At 40.7% G+C, this 27613-nt stretch overlaps 1 protein-coding gene across 2 annotated transcripts in view; it reads left to right on the top strand.

The window, feature by feature from the left end:
- The first annotated feature begins 518 nt into the window (after positions 1 to 518).
- The window catches only part of LOC124555472 (protein arginine methyltransferase NDUFAF7, mitochondrial), a 75315-nt gene continuing 48220 nt past the window's right edge, over positions 519 to 27613 (top strand). Inside the window, exons 1-3 of one of the 2 annotated variants that reach the window (XM_047129394.1) lie at positions 519 to 706; positions 779 to 988; positions 18755 to 18865. In XM_047129394.1, coding sequence (XP_046985350.1) covers positions 653 to 706; positions 779 to 988; positions 18755 to 18865 — 375 coding nt within the window. In that variant the 5' untranslated portion in view covers positions 519 to 652. The remainder of the gene's footprint in view (positions 707 to 778; positions 989 to 18754; positions 18866 to 27613) is intronic. The other variant, XM_047129395.1, reaches the window with a different exon arrangement.

Raw genomic sequence — 27613 nt, 5'->3', positions numbered from 1 at the left:
GAATGTAGAAAGAAATATTATTTTTGATCAAACAGGAAATACATTAGTCATTATAAAAAGACATTTACGATGATGTCTATGGGACATTCAAATGATTGGCTAACAAACTTAACTGCTAATGCAACATCTACACTGCTCCTACAATTTTTCTCATCTACTTATCATTCGAGCACCAATTTCGTTATTCTAGAGAGCCATAATAGATCTTCCACTAGCCTGGTCTTTCTTCTGGTGTGGATTTTCAATAGAGTTAAAAGACAACATCTAGTGAGGATACACTTTTTGTGGTGCAGTGTTGCTTGCATTCGGCATGTTTCTAATCCTTTGTTCATTTGGGCAGTTTCCTACCCGAAGTGCATGCCCGGTATTACGACTACAGAAGGAAGACAATTCGTTTGAAAATGGGCTCCAAGTGTCCATAGAATACCGACATGAATTTTTGACAGCTTTCGCTTTAATTTCAATATATCGATATCAACTGATTTCTGTTTCAGCTAACTTTGAATGTCAAAGATGTACACATTATTCACTGATTGTTTGTAAACAGTGGCGTGGGCGTTTGATTTGAAATTATACGACTCGGAGACGATATACTCTTTTTGCTTTTAAACAAAGTGACATAGATTTGTCTCTTTCCAGCTTCAATGAAGAAATGTTTACCAAACTTAAGAACACGCTGTCACGTCTTATAACTGTAACTCAGAAGGTAAAATATATATATTGGGCTTTAATAATGTTCAATCATGATAGAAAATTTATTAATGCACATTAATTACAGAGGTTCTGCCAAAATAATGGACAACACGAGAAGAATGGAATGTTTCTCTATTTGAAGGACAGAATTAAAGCGGGTGGACCTTTGACCGTTGCAGAGTACATGAGAGAGTGCTTGACGAACCCAAAGTATGGGTATTATATGCATCGTGATCCGATTACGGAAAAGGGCGACTTCATTACCTCTCCTGAACTTAGTCAAATGTTTGGTGAGGTATGCATAAATTTGAATATTCTCTTAGTTCTGCGCACCCAGTCCCATGCCGTTGTTTTATTGTAGTGGTAAAGGGTTACATGTCAGTTTCCACACAACTAAACGGACCTAAAATTTGTTTTATACTTTAAAAAATTACCAGCTGTATTAAAATAACATTTGATACGAACTATTGCTTCTTAATTCGCTTTTCATGGTGTAGAATTTTATTTATATCAAGTGGACAAATTAGTCTTTTTTTCCGTATGATACAATCATTATTGCCGAGCAAAACAAAGATGCGCCAACGGGGAAAATAATAAACGGTGCTATTGTTAAAGTTGTTGATAGATTTTGCACAAACGTACTGGCTTTTAATTTGGAAAAAAAAAATCCACGTCATTTAGTTGCATACTGTCAAAATTGATCGACCCTTTATTAATGTAGTGTGTCTTCAAAAAGTAATAAACCGGGTGGAGGGTCTAGGTCCATGTGTGTGCTTCTTGATGGAAAACTGAAGAGGAAAAACACCGTAGTAGACATGTTGAAACATTTAGGTTCAGATACTTTTGCCACAAGACACTTTGACAGGCACTTTTGTGGTGACAGACTGACCTGCTGTATAACTTGAGGTGTAGGTTAGTTTGGTAGGTGATAATTTGGTTATGGGTTGGCAGAGTCAATGAATGTGGTGGGGACAGATGATTTAGGTCATAGTGGAGATAACCCCTTTTGTCTAGTGTTATGACCATGGTATAAACTGTTTCTTTAACAGTGAACAGTGTTGTCCACCACAAAACTCATTAATGAATGTATATACTGTGTTGTTGTAGTCATAATGTCAAGCTTTTTGAAAAGGCTGCGGCAATATGTGCTTGGATGTACATGACACGAGTCTCTCAGCTCATTTTTGTGCTATGAAAATCTGCTTTCAAATTGACATATTGACCCTGAAAATTATACCATTAAAGCATGGAAATAACTGGAGTGTGCTGATATTGAGACAGTGATGCAACTAAGACAGAATATAATTCACAAGGCAAATGTTGCTGATGATGCCCTAATCTCCAGTTTCTGGAGAATTTGATCCTGATTCAACTTGCTGTGTATGTGAACACCTAAAAATTCAGAGGAGTACACTTGCTTTATAGTTGTTTGTTATGCATTATACAGATTTTCTCTGGATTCTTACAGTTTGTGTGGAACTGAGTGAAACTAGGTTTATTTAATTTTATCAAGAAAGAGTTAACAATGAATCACAACATAATTTCTTTCAGCATGTTGGTGATGTAAGATACTATGTCACTAGTAGACACACCATCTACCACACTGCTTGTATCATCAGCAAACACTACACTGTTCTATTTTCTGCTTATTGTTGAAGGTAAGTCATTGATATGTGTAAGAAACAGCAAAGGCCATTGAATATGTTCTAGAGGGTCTCTGTGACATATTATGTCCCATCCAGAGTCCACTAAATCTTTAGGAGTGCTCTCTGAGACATCTAGAACTGTCTTCTGCTTTCTGTCTGTGAGGTATAATTTTAGCAAGTTATGTACTGATCACTAGATTCCATAGTGGTGGTTCTTTTCTGTGAGTATATCTTGATACATATGCTGTGGACTGCCTTGGACAGATCACAGAAGATGCCAGTTAGCAGCTTTTTACAGTCTAGTTTCTCCAAGACATAATTTGTGAATGAGTAAATGACTTCTTGTGTAGAGACTCCATTTGGAAAACCAAATTTGCATTCTGCTTTCAATGTGTAGTTTCACATGATACAACAAGTATGATAGTTTTTCCAGAATGTTAAAAAATGCTCTCAAGAGAGAGATAGGACAGTAGTTAGTGATACTCGTTTCATCTCTCTGATCTGACTACATCATATTTCATTCTCTGTGGATACACTCCTTGGTATAGGGATGTGTTGCATATGTGAACCAACACCTGTGGATACACTCCGTGGTGTAGGGATGTGTTGCATGTGTGAGCCAACACCCTGCTTATCTCATTACAATAGGCTTTCAGTAGCTTACTGGAGATACTAGCTATACTTGCAGCATTTTTGCTCTGCAAAGTACCCACAAATTTTCTGATTTCTTTAATGGTGATGGGGATAACACCTATCTTATTTAAGTACGTGGAGAAGTTATGTTTTAATGCACTTGTGGCTTCACATAAGAAACCACTGCAATCTATTTGATAAGCAACAGTTAGAAAGGGTTTGTTTAAGGGTTTAGAACAATGATTTTGACACTAGTCAAGGGAAGAGCATGTGTTCCTCTGTTCACTGCATTACAGATGGTTTTGATTTGATAATTGGACCTTTTAATTTAAGACTTTATGCACAGATTTTGGACTACCTGATTGAACATAGAAGTTTGGTTCCACCTCCCTCCAGTCGACATATCTCAACACATGGTTGCTAACAATAATATATCTGCTGATTATTTTATCTGTTATGGCTTGAGAACTCTTGATTGTATAGATGTATAACAACAAGAAAACGGAATACAACCTATCAAAATTTCGCCAAATGTTCATCTTGTCTATCTGTAACCTGTTTTAGGACTAAGCTCATCTTTAGATTGTGGCATACATTTTGTAATCAATTTTATCAATTTTACGTGCCTCTAATGAGAAGAAAGTGGAGCACAAAAGCAATACATCAGCACATGTTTCTGTTAGCCTTGAGAATCAGTACAATGGAGAACTGAATGGTATCATTTAGTGATGTGGGCTGCACCCATACCTATATTTGCAGATGTAGAAGCTTACCATTCCATCCTTACACCTTGTTTTATTGTATCAGGAAGTTGGCGAATGTCCAAACAGTTTCAAGTGTTCATTCAGTGGGAGAAGGAAAAGTGACTGCCTACATTCATGATGTCATTTCATTTATCCTTTCTTTTGGCAATAATGATGTACTTTCTACTTCTACACTGTGAGTGTACAGTTCACTCTGATCATTCACTGTCAGCTGTGTAGGGCTAGTGTTGACCTGTCTCATGGGCTGTACCAACCATCTTCCAACAGGAGTGATAGTTTTCTTTATGGCACAAAGATACTGAGTGAGATGGTGTGGTGGTAAGACACCAGTCACATTTGGGAGGATGGTGGTTCAAATTCCAGTGTGGACACTGAACAATAGGTTTCACTTAAAGTGAATTTCGGGATGATTTCTTTGAAAGAGCATGGCCAATTTCCTTCATCAGTCTGATCTCGTGCTGCATTGCTAATGAACTCATTAATGATGGTACTTTTACTCCTAATCTTTTGTCTTACAAAGATAAAAACATTTCCAAGGCTGTTGCAATGGATAAATATAAAAGTAAGAAATTAGACAAAGGAATGATTTGAAGATGAATCCAGAGTTTCTCACATAAACCTAGGTAAAAGCCTCAAGACCCATCTCAAATAACATTAAACTGCAATCCTTCTCCTATCATTAATTCACATAAATATCTTGAGCACCCTGGAATTTTGTGTAGACCATACAACGTATTGGGAATACTTGGTTGTAGGATACCACCTGTCTGCTTCGACCAGTGACGTAGTTCTGCTGCACTGTGATGTGTTGTGTGATATCATTGACCGTAGTGTGTTTGTTTTGGAGTGAAATGTTGTTGTATAGGGGGTGGTGCATAAAGAGGTGCTGTCCCCTAATAGTTTAATTATGTGGTGGCAATGTGCTTGTTTTAATGTGCTACAGTCGTCATGATGTGGAGTGGTGGCATAATGAAATATATTGTGCAGAATGTTGTCATATAAAACAGAATATGTCGTAAAATTTAAACTGTACTCTTAGGTGCTTGCTGAACTACTGAGTGAGTGGATCATAGTTTCTAATTAAATCATGAAAGAAGTTAGGTGGACCAGTGTTTATTAATATACTGAACATGCGACTCTATTATTTATAAACATTGAGCCACCTACCTTCTCCCATGATTTTTGATTAAAAAACATTGATCCAACTACGACATATATAAAAAACGATTTTCTCATAGGTTCCATCATCTTGTCCTTTCCAACTCATCATTCACTGCACATACCTTTACCAGTTGCACCATGCAACAGAAAAGCTGCCAACATCATAAGTGCACTTTTGCAATAGGGTTTAGCTATTTAGGTTAGCTGGAGATACTGTGATCTTATGGTGATTTTTTTTTTTTAATTTTTTGACAGTTTCAGGTGTTTTGTTTTTTGCAGGAAGTTACATCTTCAACAGTGTTGTTGTTTTTTATTATGGAATTTTTAGTTTGTCCCCGTCCAAAAACCCATTTCTCCCACAGTTGTCCCGCTAATTTAATTGGGTTTAGTCAGTGTATTGGTTCGCATAGTTCTTGTGTTTTTGCAGATGTTATTATTGATGTTTTGGTCACCATTTTGGATATGCTCGAAACAGGTTGGGGAATATTATGTGTATCAATATATCCATATCTTGCATTTGCACATGCAATGCACCTACTTAATTAAACACTCTGCCACATCTCACCATCGTTTTAAAAGTGTTCTGCAGTATAATGTGAACTTTTAACTTGTGCCTAGTGTGCACCAGCTATTACAGTTTATGCAGCAAACATACAGGATATACCAAACCTTTAGGGTCAAAGTTATATGGATGACGGAGAATCCTGAACTGAGCATTTGGGATAAGTTACTAGCAGCTGAAATGAATATTTAGTATTTTATTGACATAAACAGCTTGCACCTTATAGAAATAACTTTAAGCTCATAGTAATTGTTGAAAGTGATGGCCAGTCTCATTTCATGCCTTACAACTTAATCTGATGTCAGAAATGAACTATGTACAATCATGTGGTCGCATTTCATGTACACATTGATTATGGCAGAGGTGTAATACCTGCTCCATCTGTACTTTCCACCTTGTATTAATCAAAGCATACATTTCACAAGCAAGTTACAAGTGTTTATCGTTTAATCTGGTCCCAAATGGTACATCACCATCTCCTTAAATTCTAATATGGAAACAATTCTTTCCAGAGGATGCCAGCCAGATATCTGTGGTTTTAATGGACCAGTTTCCCACAAGTTTATATTCACAGCAATAAATTTCTTCCAGCTAGGATGAAATTTGTTTCAAAACTTTTCTCTGTACATTTCTTCAGCTTTCCAGGCACCAGATTGTGCTGCACTGTGCATGTCTGCAAATTTCTGTCATGACCTCTCCAGGGTACCCACAACTTTTTTGTGGGTACATGTGTTATGAGCTTGGGACTGTGAGCTGTTGCACCATTTTTCTCTTAATTTTATGTCCTGTCATTTCCTTTCTCGACCCCTATCCCCTATCTCTTAATTCTCTGAATTTCTCTTCTCAGATTTTACTGACTCCAGTGTTAAGTCTTCACACTGAGCTGACTGATTCTTAGGTAGTGAATAGGATTGCTCTTTGTTTTCTTCTATCACCCTTTCTGCAAATTAGTTTGGTCCCCATTTTCAGATTTGACTCACTTTTTTTTCTATTTCAAAATTCTGACAGTGCTGCAGTAGGGAAGGTGACCTTAGATGGTGCCCTGTTCATGGTGTATGACGATCACCTATGCTTTCTCAGTATGGGAACAGCCTCTCCTGCTAAGAAGTCGACACAGTAGCCAATCTTATGTGATGAAGTCATCATGTAACCTGCTGACTGTAGCCCCCTGACAATCAAGTGCGTGCACGATTGATGCTTGAGCTGTTACCTCCCCATTTAAGCCAAAGAATCAATGCCCATTCTTTAGGGGCACAGGGACTCTGAACAGTAATCTTCGAATCAGGTGAACATTGCTGTGGCTGGGTGGCACCTGAGGTGAGAGCCCTCTACCAGAGTAGGTGTCATCATGGCAGTCACCTCACAAATAAAAAGAATTAAACTTGCATCAAACAATGGCCATGTAAATCCAGCTGTCTCAGTGATTGGAAGAAGAAAATTTGATGTGAAAACTCATAACTCCTCTGCCTTCCCTTCTATGATGGGATGAGGGGCACACTAAGAAACAAGGAATCAAACAATTTATCTAATATTTAGTTTGTGCTAAAAGAAGTGGTGATCAGAATCAACAATGAAACCTATTCTTCTTCTTCTTCGTCTTCTTCTTCTTTTTCCTCTTTTTAAATAGAGAATGTCGAAGATAAGTTTGGTGAAGTAGCCACCCTGGTAGAAAAAAGCCAAATTGATCCTTATTAATTGGAGAGTCACTAAAACACAATCTCAAGTACTTCAAGTTTGTACCAAGACATTAAGTTGTACTTCCCACCACCCATGAGATCCTTCTGATGGTTTCGTTAGGTAATTCTGACAGAACTCCTTCTGATGATCAACCTTGTGAACACCCTCCACTGGGCACAAATTGTCCAGACTATCACCCTCCTCACTTGCAAGTTTACTGTAATTTTAAAAACAAAATACAGAAATATTAGACATTTGATCACCCATCATTTTAAAGCTTACAAAACTTCCTCCTTCCTGAATCAGTAAATCATTTGAGGGGAAAGTTATCACCTCCTTTGAACACCACTCATACTGCATCAGTACATACCCCCCCCCCCCCCCCCCCCTGTTGACACAGCAGAAGGCCTTCCTCCAGTATTTTAACTGACCTATACACAAATAATGATCAATGGAAGAAAGCCATAAGAGCATTGGGTCATAGAGTGATCAGCTCATCCTCTTTCCCACATGTCTGGCTCAACAAATCCCCCCAGAAATTAAAAACTTATAAAGGCAAAGGGAAGATAATGAAGAAATTTAAACTAAAGATCTGGGATGGTACCACATGAATCTTCGCCTACAGCAGAACTGCCTGTAAATATGGATATTACACCTGATGTACAGGAAGCTGTGAAAGGAACAGTGACTTAAACAAGCTGCCTTTCAGTTTTGCTGCTCAATCACCCCCCTCTTTTAACAATAATGCAGTGGAACTGTACTGGGGACAACTACTTCTGCGAAGAAGTCAACCCTGACATGGTGGGATCATTATGTACTCTTTTGACTATAGCCCCCTGATAGTGAAGTGCTTGCACGGTGTGTTGCACTGTAGGAATCATGGTTATTGGAAGATCATCTACGTACTTTCGTAACAACCAAACTAATTTGCTGAGAGTTTCAAGAGGTGTTTGGTACAGTCACCCTTTTTTAGCAAACAGGTGTTAGTGGACACCACACTCATTGTTGTAGCTGTTTGGATTCAATCATCTACCTTGGTAACAATGCACAACATATACCTCCTACCAGTATAAATGTTGTTGAATAGTTCAAGTAGTGTGTAATACTTGAGCGCATGAAAAATAGGTGATTGTCATGATTTTTTTTTCCAAGTAAAATAAAAAGTAAAGTTAAATGTGGTGATATAGTTTTATTCCTTAAACTTTTGTCTTTAAAAAATAATTTTTGTGTCCACATTGGACGCTCCCTGTAACTGTTGCACCAAGTGATGGATCCCCTTGCAGCTGGAACATTGGTCACTGGCAGGAATTCCTGAAACTGTCGTATAGGACCTGTAACAAAATAAGTTTGTGCAAATCATTTTCAACAATTTTCTATCAGCATACATAGGATAATTGAAAAATATTATGTTCCAACAAAATGGCAACATGTTGAAACAAGTATCATTTTCTTTGCCCACAAAAAAAGCCAAAAGTGTGCACTGAAAATAGACTTATGGAGATGTTGAAAAACAGCCACATACATTGATAGAAAATTCAAATTAGAATACCGACATCAAATTCCAATGAAAATCATATGCACTGCTTTCAAGTTATGTTTCCCACCAAATGGAAATATTCAGTTTTGAGAAAAAATGTGTTTAAAGTTTTGGTGTACTTTTTTGTAGTTAAGTTAAACATTCCTCTAGTCAGCAATCCTTGGACCATACAGTAATCTGTCCAGGTCCAAAAGGAGGTCCTCCTCCATCTTCTTCATGGCCACAGTGGTCCTGGCAGTCCTCTTTGGCCACTTCTGTCATCTGTTGCTCTGTTCACTTGATACACTTTTCGTATGCTTTTGTGCAAAAGTTGTAACAGGGTGGTCTGATCTCAAGTTTGAGCAAGTTTGTAATTTAAATAATGCCTTCACTGAAATTACATGTCAGCTATTTTTTCCCTGCTGTGAATGGTTTTTGGAGAGACTTTCTGATATATCACTTTGTAACGGAGTTTCTGGCTAAGCTGGGATGAACACTACAATGAAGTAGACATCCCAGTTACTATAAGGTGCAAGCTGTTTATGTCAATAAAATACTAAATATTCATTTCAGCTGCTAGTAACTTTGGTTTAAAAAAAAATAATAATAATAATTCAAAGAGGACTATCCCCTTAAACGAGACATCACACAGAAAAGCAGGAGTGTTGAGTCATTGATAGGCACACGGGAGGGGGGGGGGGGGGGGGGGACTTGACAGCTTTTGCTTTTCGAGCTAGAGTACACACACACACAGACACACACACACACACACACACACACACACACAAAGTGCATGCACAGGTGCATATATGCCCCTTCGTGGTGCTGCATGCCTTTCAGCAAGTGTACTAAGATGTGGTGTGGACTGTGTTGGGTCGGGTGGCTACTGGGAGAGGGAGGTGGGAGGCCAGGTGAGGGGTTCAGAGTGGATGAGTAGTGCCATGTAGGGATCAGCCGGTTTGCTGGTTAGGAATGTGGGATGGAGGGGTGGCAGGTGCATGGGCTAGGCATGTGATGCACAGTGGTTAGGGCCGGAGGGGAGCAGTACATGCTGAAGGTGACATGTGGATGTGAATTGGGATGGGGTGACTGGGCAGTGGAATGGGAAACTGTTGGGTAGAGGGTGTGGAGACTGTGGGTTACTGGAGATTGAGGCCAGAACAATTATGGGAGAGAAGGATGTGTTGCACAGATAGCTCCCATCTGCGTGGTTCAGAGGAGCTGGTGATGGAGGGAAGGATCCAGATGGCACAGGCTGTGAGGTCATTGAAACTGAGCATGTTGTGCCCAGGTGCATGCTGTACTGCCAGATGGTCAACTTTGTTCTTGGCAACAGTTTGGCAGTGGCCATTCATCCTGGCAGACAGCTGTTTGGTAGTCACAGTGACATAAAAAGCTGTGCTGTGTTTACAGCAGAGTTGGTATACACCATGGGTACTACCCCTGCCTCTGATGGGGTAGAACTATAACAGGATAGGTGTAGGGAGTGCTGGGTGGGTGGATTGGGCAGGTCTGGCACTTTGGTCTTTCACAAGAATATGATCCCTGTGGCAAGGGGTTGGGAGTAACGTAGGAATGGACTAGGATAGTTTGTAGGTTGGGTGAACAATGGAACACAACTTTAGGAGGATTGGGAAGGATCTTTGGTAGGAGGTCCCTCATTTCAGGGCATGATGATAGATAGTCAAAGCCCTGACGAAGCATATGGTTCAACTGTTCCAATCCTGCTTGATACAGATCTGTTGGTGCGGCCCTAGTATTGATGAGCGATTTGCCTGCATGGACTAGGAAATGGGCTGTGGTGATAAAATCCATGAGTGATGTGAGCAGTAGTTGGTTGGTGACAGGCATTGGAAGTAGTCGCATGTGCAAGTGACGACCCGCCAATTGGAAGTACAACATGCTTTCGATTGGTGCCTGGTATGTGAAGTAACATTAGGAAGTGTCAGTGGCCGCCACAGTCTGTGAAGGCCTTTGTGAGACATTCAGTACACTGGACAGTCGGAGTTCTTCTCACAGCAGGTATGTTGTCCATGGGTGGCTAGGCTATATGGGATGGATTTATTTGTGTGTGCTGCCATCCCTTCCACACCAAAAAGTCCCTCCCATATATCTTAGCCACCCATGAATAACGTATTTGTAGTGACAAGAACTCTCTTGCCCAGTATGCTGAAGGTCTCACAAAGGCCTTTACAGACAGGCACTACCCTCGAAACCTAGTCCTTACACACCCCTAATACTTGCACCACCCCGAAGAATCAGCTACAGAGAGCACCTCCCTTGTCATCCAGTATCACCCTGGACTGGAACAATTGAACCACATCCTTTATCAGGGCTTTGATTACCCCTCATTGTGCCCTGAAATAAGGGACATTCTACCCAAGATCCTTCCCACCCCTCCTAATGTGGTATTCCAGCACCCACCCAACCTACACAACATCCTACTCCATAACTATGCTACTCCTATTCCCGACCCCTTTCCACAGGGATCATATTCATGGGCAAGACCAAGGTGCAAGATCTGCCCAATCCACCCACCTAGCACTTCCTATGCCAGTCCTGATACAGGCTTATCTTCTGAGGCATCATGCCAAATTTTATTAAAAATGTCCCGTTTCATCAGCCTTTTCAAGTTGAGTTGGTATGTCCTTTAATAATTGACATATACCTGAGAACTGGGTTCCATAGCGTTCAGTCTTGAGCACTATGCTCTTCACAGTTGCCACAAACAAAATTGCTGCCATTACGAGAGCAAATGTACTGTTGTTTCTTGTGGAACAGGTTGTAGTAGAATTTTGCTGAACTGACAATGGATGTATCTCTTACAGATCAACAGGCTCTTCTGTTTTAGACCACTAGGCCCTGTACATCCCAGAGGAGTCTGCCTGATGACTCGAACTCCCCACATAAGCCCTGACTGTAGTCTCTTAGCTGAAGCAGGTAATCCAGCTCTAAAGATACACTGGCAACATATCTGAATTAATTGCACAGTTAACATTTACTCTGGCCAGAATATCCTTTTTACAGGACACTTTTCCAGAACCTCAATATATGTCTTCTCATGAATCATTCGAAAATGGAGAGAACAGCAGCAGTTAGACTACAAGATATGCTTCAGGAGCTTCCAATCCCCCTCCCCGTGATATCTTGCTCACCTACTCCACAAACTGAACTTTTCCCCCCACCCCCCTTTCCCCTCCCCTGGCCTATTTCACAACCAGTAGCACAAATTGATCTCTGGTGTGGCATCAAAAATCACACGGATTGTAATATTCATTGCAGTAAGTTGTATTCAGTCTTCTGCACCTACACAAGCCTTAGTTATTAGATGCTGATGATGAGAAAGTCAGCTACATATTTATCAGTAAATATGTTAATGAATAAAACCACCTTTACCCTGTGTGCAGCATCTACATGGTGGAATTAATAGCAATATACAGAGCTCTAACACACGTACAACCAAAGCATCCTAGAAGCATGTTCAGACTCATTTGACCTACAGCGTAGATAACATGTTGATGAATCATTGCCACAGCTCATAGCTGACAATGCAACAAAAGCAGTTCACATTTTAACCTTTGTACAGACAAATGGATATTACCACTTGATTTAAACCACTCATCTTAATAATTGACTCGTGGGGTGAAGATGGGAAATGACCTCCTCCAGCTACTGCTTATTTATCAGTGGTTGAATGAGGGCAAAATAAGAAACTGCAGCAGGTTAAACCAGAAGTCAACCCATGTTAGACATCCCTTCAGTCACTCACATAGAAAGAAGTGACATTAACAAGATTTAGAATTTTGCCACATTAGCACTTCCTCTAGAGATTTCCGTAGTGTACTAATTTAAACACCCATGGTTTGTATTGTGACTTGGACAATCCTTAGTACAGTTGAAAATTTGTGTATTGTTTTTTAGGCAATGGAGATATTAGTGTAGAATGGATTTGAAAGTTTTGTATGTTGTCTGATATATCAGAATTGACAAGAAGAATATATTAAGTTTTCAAATGAGTGAGTCATTCTTCCCTTATCTGTTTGTTAATCTGCAACTCTTAGTTATATTTTTATTGTATTGTATATTTATTGGTCCTGTGAATCATACACTGTACAGGGGTACATAATGATATAGGACAAGTCAAATAATTTTCAATAAAGTTTAACAGAAAAAACTGTTGTATGGTTTTCAGTATATAGCTATATAACTCTAACATATGGGAATAACATTTCACAAATAAATTTCACATGCACACATTTCATACTTTTGGCCTTGATTATACAGACACACATATATGTAATATACCACATATAATACACATATAAATCTACATGTACGCATTTCTTATTTTGGCCTTAATTGTATAAACTATTTAAATTTTTCACATATTTACATTGCAGTTAAAAATTCATCAACACTATAGTAGCAATTCTGTAGCAAGTAGTCACTCACTGCAGTTTGAATTTATGCATGCCAGTTATTGCCTTAATTTCTTTAGGTAGTTTGTTATACAGTTTTTTCCTGCTTTTAAAGGTCCTTTTTGTTTTAGTGTTGTATGTGAAAACTGCATATGTAAATCTTGATTATTCCTTGTGTTGTATGAATGGATATTTTGGTTTTTTGGAGCAATCTTGCTATTTTCATCTACGATTCTCCTTATAAACATTGTTTCTAGGATATATAGGCATGGTAATGGAAGAATATGAAGCTTTTTGAATGAGGGTTTGCATGAAGATCGAGGTGCTGAGCCTTCCATGGCTCTTATTCTTTTTTGTGCAATAAAACAGCTTTTGCTGGGTGGTGAATTTCCCCAGCAAATTAAACCATATCTTAGTAGTGATTCTGCTTGGGCATAGTACACGTTTTTTTATGGCTTGCTATGCAACTGGTGCTGTGATTGAATAAAAAATTCCTGTATTTGTCAGTTATCAGTAATTTATTCATCCCTTACTAATTTATGTTATAATGTCAAGTTTGACACATATTTCAGAACGACACAACACATATAAGTCACAGAGTAAGTTGATAAGCAAGACATGTGTATACGTTAGCATTCAAATGAGCACTGAGTCCCGGTCTAGCGGCCGCTGCTCGGCTGGCCGCTTAGGTGGTGCAGCTGGTGCATGGCTGGCAGACAGCGCCGCACGTAGAGGACGCACGTAATTGCGTGGCGGCGCTTTCAATGATTGGCGAGTCACAACACTTTTCCCCCCTTTGAAATTGTTGCACTGGTCCTGATGGAGGTGTCCTGGAGATGGACAACGTCCATAGGCGTTGTTTGACTCGCCGTAAAGTCTTGAGGAGGAGGCTTCCCATACGGACGGAAGTGTCCCCAATGATAACGGGTCGAGATGACAGGAGACGTAGGGGTCGAATCTGCTGGGCCCCCACGCACCCATCTGCCCGTTGCGGCAAGTCCAGTTGATATGACAGGAGGCATGGGTGATGTGTCGGCGTCCGTTGGAGGAGAAGGTGAGTAGATTTGCTCTGACAGAGGGTGGTCATCCGGTTCCTGCATGGGCACGTCTCCTGGTGGCATCCGTTCTTGTGCTGGCATCGCGATGACGGTGAGAGGGCTGCGTTGTGAGTATTGAGGGATGCCAAGATCGCGAGCGTCAGGTAGAGCCAAAGGTGGTGTAGCGGCATTCGGAACAGGCGTTGCTGGCACACGAAGCCGAAGCTGGTCCGAATGACGCACTGCAACACCCGTGTCCGTCTGGATTTCATACAGGCGTCTGGCACGGTGTCGTAAGATGCGGCCCGGGCTCCATTTTGGCCGCCTGCCATATCCCCGTACCCAGACGAGGTCGTCGGTGGTGAACCGGCCAAGTGAAGGCACCCGCGGCCGTGAGGTGGAAGGCCGCAGAAGATGAAGTAGCGTGCGGGGCTTTCGGCCATGTAAGAGCTCAGCCGGGCTGTGGTCGCCCATGGGGGTGAAACGGTAAGACGCCAGAAACTGGAGAAGCGCATCATCAGCAGCAGAAGAAGTCAGAAGTTTCCGCATCTGAGCCTTAAATGTGCGGACCAGTCGTTCAGCCTCACCGTTTGATTGTGGATGGAACGGCGGGGCCGTGACATGCATAACGCCGTGACGAGCACAAAAATCCGCAAATTCGGAAGAGGCAAATTGCGGACCATTATCAGTAACAAGAGTAGAGTGGAGGCCTTCCAAAGAAAAAATGCGGGCAAGAGCACTGGTGGTTGCCGCGGTGGTAGGCGACGTGCGACGGACAATGAAAGGAAAGTTAGAGTAGGTGTCAGTTACGAGGAGCCAATAAGTACCTAAAAAGGGTCCCGCAAAGTCAGCGTGAATGCGCTCCCAGGGCTTCTCAGGCGAAGGCCACGGTGACAAAGATGACTTCGGGGCAGCGGCCTGTGACACACAAGGGCCGCAGGCAGCGACCGTGTGTGCTATTTCAGAGTCCATGCCAGGCCAGTACACATGACGGCGCGCCAGAGATTTTGTGCGAGACACACCCCAGTGCCCTTGGTGAAGGAGGCGCAAGACCGAAGCACGCAAAGATGCAGGTACCACAACACGCGGCGAAGCATTGTCAGTGAAAAGGAGGATAACACCATCCCTAGCCGTGAGGCGGTAGCGCAAAGCGTAGTAGTTCCGCAACGGATCAGAAGTCTTAATGTACGGGCGATGTGGCCAACCCTTCTGAATACAGCGTAAAACCTGGGAGAGGGTAGGGTCAGAACCTGTAGCAGCTGCCAGCCTGTCCCCAGTGATGGGGAACCCGTCCACAACCCGCTGCTCGGCAACATCCAGGTGGAAGCACAAAAGTTCGTCCCTATTGAATGCCAGATCAGGACCCATGGGAAGGCGATACAGAGCATCAGCATTTGCATGTTGAGCCGTTGGCCGGAAATGAATCTCATAATTGAAACGAGACAAGTAAAGAGCCCAACGCTGGAGGCGGTGTGCAGCCTTGTCGGGAAGTGACGATGGATGAAACAAGGAAACAAGTGGTTTGTGATCTGTAACAAGATGAAATTTTGAGCCATAGAGAAAAACACCAAACTTATGAAGAGCATAAATAATGGCCAAAGCTTCTTTTTCAATTTGAGAATACTTTTGTTGGGCATCCGTGAGCGTTTTGGAGGCATAAGCAATGGGTTGTTCCGAACCGTCAGAAAAACGGTGCGCAAGGACGACACCGACCCCGTATTGAGAGGCGTCTGTGGCAAGAACAAGATGGTGTCCAGGTCGATAAGTAGCCAGGCACGGGGCCTGTTTCAGCATAGTCTTCAATTTCTGGAAAGCCGCATCGCATGACACGGACCAGTGAAAAGGCACGTTTTTATGCAACAGGCGATGCAACGGCTGAGCCACCGAGGCCGCAGACGGTAAAAACTTGTGGTAGTATGCTATTTTCCCCAAGAAGGCCTGCAGTTCCTTAACAGATGTAGGGCGAGGAAAGGCATCGATCGCAGCGACAGTTTGCTGAAGCGGACAAATACCATCCTGAGAGAGTTGAAACCCCAAGTATGTGATAGATGCCTGAAAAAATTATGATTTCTGAAGATTACACTTATGACCGGCAGTCGGTAAGACATGAAAAAGTGTGTGGAGATTTTGAAGATGTTCTTCAGTGGTGGAGCCAGTGACAACAATGCAGTCCATGTAATTGATACACCCAGGGACAGGGAGCAATAATTGTTCCAAGAATCGCTGAAAGAGAGCAGGGGCGCTAGCAACCCCGAATGGCAAGTGTTGGTATTGATAGAGGCCAAAAGGCGTGTTACGGACCAGAAACTGCCGGGAAGCAGCGTCGAGAGGAAGTTGATGATAAGCTTCTTACAGGTCAGTTTTAGAAAAATACTGGCCTCCAGCAAGTTTAGTGAACAGTTCTTCAGGACGGGGCATAGGGTAAGTGTCAATGAGGCATTGAGCATTTACAGTGGCTTTGAAATTGCCACAGAGACGAATATCACCATTTGGCTTAGCAACGACAACGATAGGAGAGGACCACTCACTGGAAGTGACAGGAAGCAAGACCCCTGAAGTAGTGAGACGATCCAGCTCCCGTTTTACCCGATCACGAAGGGCCACAGGAATGGGCCGAGCCCGAAAAAACATAGGCCGAGCAGTGGTTTTGAGCGTGATATGAGCTTCAAAGTCGTTTGCACAGCCTAACCCAGGAGAAAAAAGGGACGAAAATGTCATCGACAAAGAATCCAGTTGAGCATAAGGAATAGCATCAGAGACAATATTGACAGAGTCATCTTTGGAGAACCCAAAAACGCGAAAGGCATCGAAACCAAAAAGATTCTCTGCGTTACTCTGGTCGACGACAAATATGGGGACAGTGTGAACGACGGATTTGTAAGATACCTCAGCATTAAACTGTCCCAAGAGAGAAATCTTCTGTTTATTGTACGTCCGTAATTGCCGAGTGACAGGTGATAGGAGTGGAGAACCCAACTGAAGATACGTCTGAGAATTAATTATAGTGGCAGCAGAACCAGTATCCATCTGCATGCGAAAATCTCGACCAAGGATTTGGACAGTTAGGAATAACTTCCCTGAAAGGGAAGAAGTGCAATTGACAGACAACACGGAATCAGAATCAGCGCCATGTTCATGAACATCATGTATGCGGTCGGATTTGCAAACTGAAGACACATGATCTTTCTTTTGCAATTGTGACACACAGCCCAACGTTGGGGACAATCCTCGCGTGAATGTTTCGTAAAACACCGCAGACATGAATGAAGTTGCCGGGGGTTTTGCTGCAGTTTCTTAGCGGGTTGTTTATGGTTAGGCCGAGGCTGCGCGTGGGAGCGTACTGTGGCCACGTCGGCCGGCAGGGACACGCCGCACGCTTCGTCAACAGTGCACAGAGGTTGTATTTCCCCGACATCACCCCACGCTTCTATTTGCGCCCCAGCGGCGCGAGAAATTTCAAAAGACTGAGCAATGGAGAGAACATCTAGAATCGGATTTGCCAACTGAAGGGCACGTTGCCGAACTTCTTTGTCGGGCACCGACCGGATAATAGCATCCCGTACCATGGAATCGGCATAGGATTCTTTGTGAACGTCAGTAACAAATTGACACATTCGACTGAGGCCGTGAAGTTCAGCAGCCCAAGCGCGATAGGATTGATGTGGCTGTTTTTGACAATGATAAAAGGCAACACGAGAGGCTACCACATGTGTTTGCTTTTGAAAATAGACAGACAGAAGTGAGCACATTTCAGCAAAGGACAAAGACGCAGGATCCTTCAAAGGAGCCAGTTGCGACAACAACCGATACATTTTAGGTGAAATCCAAGAAAGGAACAGAGACTTACATGGTTGTTCGTCCGTGACATGAAATGCTAAGAAGTGCTGTCGAAGACGTTTTTCGTAATCAGACCAGTCTTCCGCCGTCTCGTCGTAAGGAGGAAAAGGAGGTATAGCCAACGACAAGAAATGCCCCGCATTTGACGCCGCGACGAAGTCGCGAATCGCCACTGTTAGAAGCGTTTGCTGTTCAAGGAGATTTTGCAATAGTTGCTCGACAGTAGCCATGGAACCCTGTGGGTCAACGGTGAAAAGGAAAAATCCACTACCTCGTCGCGAATTGTTATAACGTCAAGTTTAACACACATTTCAGAACGACACAACACATATGAGTCACAGAGTAAGTTGATAAGCAAGACATGTGTACTCGTTAGCATTCGAGTGAGCACTGAGTCCCAGTCTAGCGGCCGCTGCTCGGCTGGCCGCTTAGGTGGCGCAGCTGCCGCATGGCTGGCAGACAGCGCCGCACGTAGAGGATGCGCGTAATTGCGCGGTGGCGCTTTGAATGATTTTCTTTGTGTGTGTGTGTGTGTGTGTGTGTGTGTGTGTGTGTGTGTGTGTGTGTGTGTGCGCGCGCGCGCGTGCGCGCTTAAATCATTGGGGGAAAATTGAATTGGTCTTGTTAATGCATATTTGCAATTATGCAGTACTGTTGAGCTAATACAAGAAAAAGAAATAAGGATTATGAAACTAACGCCTCAAGAATGGAAATTAGTGCCAGTTCTATTAAAGATTGTAGTACTGACTATTGTAATAGGTCATTAAATCTCCTTACACCTCTATCTCACAAGTTAATGTTTCCTTACAGCTTATTGGAGTTTGGATTCTAAATGAGTGGACCAAATTGGGTGCACCAAAACCTCTTCAGATAACTGAATTAGGTCCTGGAAGAGGGACGTTAATTGCTGATATTATGAAGGTCTGTATTTTGAGCTTTTACTCGTGTTTGTCCATTTTGTGGTCTGTACTGTGTAACAAATTTTTAAATATTTAAGTTTTTCAGCTAACATGGGGTTCTGCGAAGGCCATTAAAATTTGAAAATTGTTTAATGTTTGTGATGCTTCAGGCTTTCTTGACTTAGTAATGATTTGAATTATCCCCAGATTGAAAATCAGATATTTTCAGAATAACTGCCCAGTATTTTGTGAAGTAACTGTTTAGTGTCACCACCAGATATGATGGAAAACAAATTACAAATTGTCAGCATGCAGCTTATTTGTCTTCATGGTTGTGCAACAGAGCAAGACAATAAACCCACCTCCCCCCCCCCCCCCCCTGCATCCTTTTCTTGTTCTGCCATTATCTTTCTCCTGTATTCCCCCTATCTCCAGACGAGCGTGATGTCTCCAAAGAGAACATAATGAAAGGTACCCATAGTAGCCGAAGAAAGACATCTGCACTGTTATTCAGGTGATGGTAGCCCACAATGAGTTATGCTGTTTTTAGCATTTTTGTGGTAAGGTATTTGAGTCTTTGAGAGTGCAAAATATGGTCCTCCAACTGTTGCCATTCCGTGTTTGATACTGGGTATTGTTTTAATCTTATGAGCCCTGTTTCCCCAGTCTTACAGAGTTAAAAATTTGATGCACAAGAGAAGAGTATTGACTCTTTAATAACTAGTGGTGCTTTAGGACCACAGCCAAAATGAATTTTTTGATGGACATTATCTTTCTGTTGTTGACTGTAATGTTTTATTTCTCAATACACAATTGCAATTTTGGCATTTAGACCAGTGTGAAGCCCTTCTGCGACAAACAACAATTGTTAAATGTGTCATAACGTGTAACATAGGATACAGTACATGATCAAACCAAAATGTAACTACTTACAAAGTAGTGCATTAGCACAAGTAAAAGCTATCTGGCCATTATACAAACTTCAAGATGTCCAAGGCAGTTTCTTGTGTCAGCATTCCATTCTAGAAACATCCCCCAGGCTGTGGCTAAGCCATGTCTTCGCAATATCCTTTCTTCCAGGGGTGCTATTTCTGCAAGGTTCGCAGGAGAGCTTCTGTGAAGTTTGGAAGGTAGGAGACGAGCTACTGGTGGAATTAAAGCTGTGAGGACAGGGCGTGCGTCTTGCTTGGGTAGCTCAGTTGGCAGAGCACTTGCCTGCAAAAGGCAAAGGTCCCGAGTTTGAGTCTCGGTCTGGCACACAGTTTTAATTTGCCAGGAAGTTTCATATGGGCGCACACTGCACTGTAGAGTGAAAATTTCATTCTAGAAACATCTCCCAGGCTGTGGCTAAGCCATGCTTCCGCAATATCCTTTCTTCCAGGGGTGCTAATTCTGCAAGGTTCGCAGGAGAGCTTCTGTGAAGTTTGGAAGGTAGGAGACGAGGTACTGGTGGAATTAAAGCTGTGAGGACGGGGCGTGCGTCTTGCTTGGGTAGCTCAATTGGTAGAGCACTTGCCCGCGAAAGGCAAAGGTCCCGAGTTCGAGTCTCAGTCCGGCACACAGTTTTATTCTGCCAGGAAGTTTAAGTTTCAGAATTTTCTGTTCCTGTGTTGTAGAAGGGGGTAAAATGAACCAATACAAAAATCAGGCGTGTGGAGAAATTGAAAGAGGTGAGATGCAATAATGAAAGTAATTTCAATGTAGGTAGTAAATTTGATTCTGCTGTGGAAGGTGATTCAGCTGAGGGTGCATGTGCTGGAGGCCACATTAAATAGGTGCTTGAAGGAGGTGGCGTGTCAGCAGGAAAGTTGGTCAGTGACCTTCGAGGTGAACAGTTAATGGAAATGGAGATGGGTCAGTTAGTGATGGGTTGCTGCAAGGGGTCAGATCTCACAAATAGTATGTATAATGTAAATGGAGATTTTGTAGCTACTCCCTTTGATGCCTCTCTGTCAGAGTGGAAGCATTCACCTCCTTTGATGGTAAAGTAGATTCTAGATCATTATTTAAGGAAGGACCTAAATTCAGTCTGGCTGGTTGAAGATCATGTGTAGTTTAGTGGTCGGTGGGAGCAAGACAAGTTTTGAGTAGGGAGGGAGTTGGGGCTATGTAAGTGTGAAGCTGGGGCCAAAGATGTATTCTATACATTGTTCCATGATGACAAAGCAGTAGATAAATTGACTCGTCTAGTGCCTGACACACAACTACAGCTCCATGCTTACGAAGTGAGATGAGTTTTTACAAACTGAGGTGAGCTTTTACAAAATAATCGGAGCTTTTATGAAGCGAGCTGAGCTTTGATGGAATTGCAGTGATATTTACACAGCATGCAACAGAAATGCAGCTTAGTCTTTGCAACCTACCACTACACTGTGACATCGTTAGAAGTATATATAACCACAATGAAATTAAATTCAGCTGTAAAAGGGAGATATTTTACTTACTGTATTACATACTTATTCTCTGCTGCTTTGCTTTGTGTAAAAGTCAATGCCTGTTGCCTGTCTTGTAACAGAGAAACAGTGATGCCTCTTGCCTCAGTTGTACATGGTTTCTCAAAGTGCTGATGTGTGCTATTTTTCTCCTGTTCTTTGCAGAAAACACCCATCTCTTTTATACTTTGTTACCTTCTTGATGCAGCATTGCAGAGAACAATGCATTGATGATCTGTGTTGGTCTTAACAGCTGTTAGTTTAGTTTTCATGCTAGATATTTGGCATTTTAAAACTATCAGTTGTCTTGGAGAAGATATTTTGTCAATCAGATCAGTAAAATTTTGCTTAATTTTATCCTTCTGTTGATTTAAATCTAAAAGCTTAATGTTTTCTTGGCTGAGTTCGGCCAATATGCTTTCTTTCTCACATACTGATTCCCCTTTCTCTGTCAACATGTAACATATCTTTCTTGATGTCATCATTAACAGCACAAAAGTTATTGGTGTTCATTGAACTGGATGGCTGGCTTAGTTTGCTTATACATGTTTCATGTGATACTGGAATCTATGCATGAGCATGTGTATTATGGGTGCAAGCTTGACATAAAATACAAATCAGTTTGCAGCGGCAGTCTTGCAAATTTTTTTGATCAAAATAAGTGACATTTACCTCAAAAGTTGATAGTGCAAGCCTGCCATTTTCTTCTCCAACTAGGTATTTACGAACCACCTTTGCATGTAAGTTGTGCTTTTTGCAAATGTCCTGGAGCTTGCCTTTTTCTGAGGTACAACTCAGAGTTAGTTGTAACAGGATTTTAAATCAGTTGCTCCAATGATAAATAAAATACATGCTCAAAAGTTAGAACTTCTTCTTTTAGCATCAAACTCCTCACTAGATCCTAAGGTTCAGACTGTCTTTCCTTTGATTTGATTTTAGTACTGTATTTTTTTTCTCCATACTCCGTCAGTTTGCCATGAACAATACAGTCTTCTCACTGGTTCTTCCATTTGTGAAAGCCAAGCTAAAATCTGACAGAAAACACTTGAGGACTTATTATTCCTACTACAGTCTTTATTTCATTAAAAAGTAATGGTAGCACCTCTTAGTAAGACCAAGACCTGTTTGAAATAAGGGAGGCACAAGCAAAACCTTGTGTCATGTTGTACAGTACAATAAGTGTAATTAACTCAAAACCATAACCATAACTATTCATTTAATGAGTTCCATCAATGCTGTACTACTTCAGAATTTCACTTTGAGCATATAATGAGGACGAAGTTTTCTCTTCTCAGGAGCAGGTGATGTTGGCTGCTTGTAAAATGACACACAAATGTTATCACTAACATTGATTTTGATCATCCATGTTTCAACACTGGTGCTGTCATCTTAATGTCTCACGACACTGGAACATAATTTATTATGCTGCTCAATGTTGGCACCAGATTGCTGTAGCCTGGACTCACACGCATAAAGTGACTCTTGTTATGTTGAATATCACATGGAATGGAATCTTATTTGTGATATCAGCACTATTTGTTTCTATCTGCTTCTGTCAAACTTAAATGATTGATGATATTTTGATGTCCCACATGAGTAACCAAGTATTTTATTTTGCAGCTACTATCTCCAGCTTAGGTTATTTTATTCCTGAAAGGACAGATACCTCATATGTTGTTAGCACCTTGGGTCTTCATGTGTTGTATGCCTTTACATTTAGGTACATATTTTCCTGAATGACGATATGCAAAGAAATTCCATGTGACATTCTCCAAAGTACAATAAGACCCATGCTTTCTGTCGTAAAGTGAAAATGTGTTTCAGTTTCCCACTGCCAGTCACTGAAATCCTGGGTAGATGCAAATTCAGTCACTTCTGATGCAATAGACACAGCATGTTTCATTTCATAATAGCATTTCTTCGAAAGGCCTGAATTTGGTCGACAAGAAACAAAATAATAGTGGGGATGCAATTTAGAATTAAAGACCCATGCAGGTGCTGCATTTGGCGACACATTAAATGATTCTCTGTTTGATTTAGATTGTAATAATTTCATAATGCACCTTAATATAGGCATTCTATCAGTTGGAATGGTGAACAAGTTTTATGAGCTAGAAGTATTTGTGGAGAACACAAATTCTGTAAAAGTTATATGCTGAAATGAACACTGGCCTAAAAATCAAAATATAAACTTGATAAATTCACTTTCAGATTACAATTTAGCAGTGAGTTTTTGTAGAAAAAACAGTTTTGGAGCATTGTGCATTCTAGTAGAGGACTCACCAAACGATGATACAGAGTTTGTCAGGTATGTAAACAAATACAAAAAATATTTGGCAGAGTAGATAAACAGGAAAAATGTATGGCAAATGGTAAATACGTATCAAATGCCACAAATAAATCAAAAGCTGTACAGCAGATTGTCAAAGCTGAAACAAAAAGTTATAGTTGCTTGAACAAGGAACTACTGTTTGAAAGCTGCTGCACTGAACTTTTGTAATATGGTGTATTATTATCATATATCACATCCTGACTATCCAGTTACATGTCCATTTCTTGACAACTCTGTAACCTTGCTGAGTAGGTTGCAGGTGGAAAAGTTATGTAAAAAGATCATAATTTTTGCTGACTTCAACATAGATGTAAGTGCTGATGACAGGTTTGCCATTTGTTTGAAGAACTTGCTATCTACAAGTGGCCTAACATTAAACTTTAGTGAGTACACTAGAGCAACAGCATCTTCTGCGACATGTAAAGATAATATAGTGAGCAGTATCAACTATTGTGCTACAGAAAAGTTCATCTTAGAATTAGGCATATCTGACCATACAGCCCTATTTATATCACAGCCAAATTCAGATAAAGCTGTAACAGTGAAATGAGTCAGAAACTTCAGTGAACAAAATGTGAATACATTTGTTGTGAGACAAAATGAACTTTCTGGTCATTCAGCAACCAGTACTCAGTAAATGTGAACTAAAATGCTTTTGTATCAGAAAAGTGTTTTTTGATGAATGTTTCCCCTTTATAACAGCACATGAAAAAAATGAGAGAAAAAATAACCTTGTGAATAACTGAAGGCATCAGCACATGTAGTATTAGAAAGAGGAAACTGCGCGTGGAAGCAAAGAAAAACTATGATGCAGAGTTTGTCAGGTATGTAAACAAATACAAAAAATATTTGGCAGAGTAGATAAACAGGAAAAACATATGGCAAACGGTAAATACATATCAAATGCCACAAATAAATCAAAAGCTGTACAGCAGATTGTCAAAGCTGAAACAAAAAGTTTTAGTCTTAAATTAAAAATAGATTGGGAAATGATTTCAAACTACAGACATACATGTGAAGTATTCAACAGATGTCGTATAACTTCAAACAAAATTGATGTTCTTCCTCCTCCACACATAAATCCCAATATAATGCAACACAGATCATTAGAATTCAGATCTATTCATGTATCCAGCTATGGAGTGGTTAACATTATAAAATCCCTAAAAAATCTTAAATATGTGGGCTGGGGTGAAATTCCAACAAAAGTAATAAAGGCAAGATGCGATAATATTGCACCCCAAATCTGTCACATAATAAATCAGTCGCTTGATGGGGGTTGCTTTCCTGACTGGCTGAAATATGTGGAAGTTCAGTCTATCCACGAAAAGGACAGACAAGAGGAGAGAGGAAATTTTCACACAGAATCAATACTTACCAATTTTTTCCAAAATATTTGAGCGAATACTGTATAACCAATTAGAAAAATATAACAGAAACATAACACTATTCTTATTAATCAATATGGATTTAGAAAGGGGCAAAGTTCTATCCATGCTATTAATGAACTAATCATTAAAAAAAGTAAATGCCTCGATAACAAGGAGTGCATAGGCGGTATTTTCTGTGACCTCACTAAAGCATTTGACGTGGTAAACCATTAGCAGCTGCTCCTCAAATTACCTTCTTATAGCTTCCATGAAAAGCCTTTAAGTTAGTTCTCATCCTATCTCAAAAATGGAAAACAGAGGGTAGTTACACAATGTAAGGGTGAGAAAGCATGCTCTGGTGGCAAGGAAATAGAAGCAGGCATACCCCAGGAGACCATACTACCCCTGTTTCTGTGTTATATAAATTACATTTCGGATAAGGTAAATTCAGATTCAATTTTGTATGCAGACAACTCAGAAGCAGTAGTCTGCTGTAAAAACACTGAAGGGTTAACACTTAAAATGAAACAAACTCTTCAAGAACTAGAAAATTGCATAAATAATAATGCTATGGAGCTAAACCTAACAAAAACACAAATTGTACACTTGAGGATCAAACAATCTGTTGAATATATGACACAGTTAAGTTATGAAGGCATAACACTGATCACTGCAGAATCTTTCCAATCTCTTGGAGTGACTATAAACAAAAATTTGTCATTTACTGATCAAATGGATTGCTTACTGAAGTGGTTAAATAGTTTTGTTGACGTATGGGGGTTCTAAATAAAGTAACTGACTTAGCTGCTAAGAAAATTGTGTACCATGTATATTTTATATCAGTTGTAAGATATGGCATAATTTTTGGGGTGTTGAAAAAGGAAACCTGCTCAGAGTGGTGAAGCTACAGAAAAAAATTTATCAGAGCTATGACTGGAACAAACAGTAAACAGTCATACAAACCTTTATTTGCAAGCCTTGACTTTTGAGAATTCCTTCTATGTTTATATATGAAACACTTCTCTTTGAGCTAAAAACCCACACCTTTTTGAAGGAAATTTGCTTTCACATGCGTATGAAACAAGGAATAACCAAGATTACATATTACCTTATTATATGAATTGTTATCAGGAGAAAGAAAACTGGCGTTCTACGGGTCGGAGCGTGGAATGTCAGATCCCTTAATCAGGCAGGTAGGTTAGAAAATTTAAAAAGGGAAATGGATAGGTTAAAGTTAGATATAGTGGGAATTAGTGAAGTTCAGTGGCAGGATGAACAAGTTTTCTGGTCAGGTGAATACAGGGTTATAAATACAAAATCAAATAGGGGTAATGCAGGAGTAGGTTTAATAATGAATAAAAAAGTAGGAATGCAGGTAAGCTACTACAAACAGCATAGTGAATGCATTATTGTGGCCAAGATAGATACGAAGCCCATGCCTATCACAGTAGTACAAGTTTATATGCCAACTAGCTCCACAGATGACAAAGAGATTGATGAAATGAATGATGAGATAAAAGAAATTATTCAGATAGTGAAGGGAGACGAAAATTTAATAGTCATGGGTGACTGGAATTCGATAGTAGGAAAAGGAAGAGAAGGAAACGTAGTAGGTGAATATGGAATGGGGTTAAGGAATGAAAGAGGAAGCCACCTGGTAGAATTTTGCACAGAGCATAACTTAATCATAGCTAACACTTGGTTCAAGAACCATAAAAGAAGGCTGTATACATGGAAGAAGCCTGGAGATACTGGAAGGTGTCAGATAGATTATATAATGGTAAGACAGAGATTTAGGAACCAGGTTTTAAATTGTAAGACATTTCCAGGGGCAAATGTGGACTCTGACCACAATCTATTGGTTATGAACTGTAGATTGAAACTGAAGAAACTGCAAAAAGGTGGGATTTTTAAGGAGATGGGATCTGGATAAATTGAAAGAACCAGAGGTTGTAGAGAGTTTGAGGGACAGCATTAGGGAACAATTGACAAGAATGGGGGAAAGAAATTCAGTAGAAGAAGAATGGGTAGCTTTGAGACATGGAATAGGGAAAGCAGCAGAGGATCAAGTAGCTAAAAAGACGATGGCTAATAGAAATCCTTGGATAACAGAAGAGATATTGAATTTAATTGATGAAAGGAGAAAATACAAAAATGCAGTAAATGAAGCAGGCAAAAAGGAATACAAACGTCTCAAAAATGAGATCGACAGGAAGTGCAAAATGACTAAGCAGGCATGGCTAGAGGACAAATGTAAGGATGTAGAAGCATGTATCACTAGGGGTAAGATAGATACTGCCTACAGGAAAATTAAAGAGACCTTTGGATAAAAAAGAGCCACTTGCATGAATATCAAGAGCTCAGATGGAAACCCAGGTCTAAGCAAAGAAGGGAAAGCAGAAAGGTGGAAGGTGTATATAGAGGTTCTATACAAAGGCGATGTTCTTGAGGACAATATTATGGAAATGGAAGAGGATGTAGAAGAAGATGAAATGGGAGATATGATACTGTGTAAAGAGTTTGACAGAGCACTGAAAGACCTAAGTCAAAACAAGGCCCCGGGAGTAGACAACATTTCATTAGAACTACTGATAGCCTTGAGAGAGACTGTCCTGACAAAACTCTACCATCTGGTG

Source organism: Schistocerca americana, chromosome X, assembly GCF_021461395.2.
Source record: "Schistocerca americana isolate TAMUIC-IGC-003095 chromosome X, iqSchAmer2.1, whole genome shotgun sequence".
Classification (NCBI taxonomy): domain Eukaryota; kingdom Metazoa; phylum Arthropoda; class Insecta; order Orthoptera; family Acrididae; genus Schistocerca; species Schistocerca americana.
This window is presented reverse-complemented; position numbering and strand designations above follow the sequence as displayed.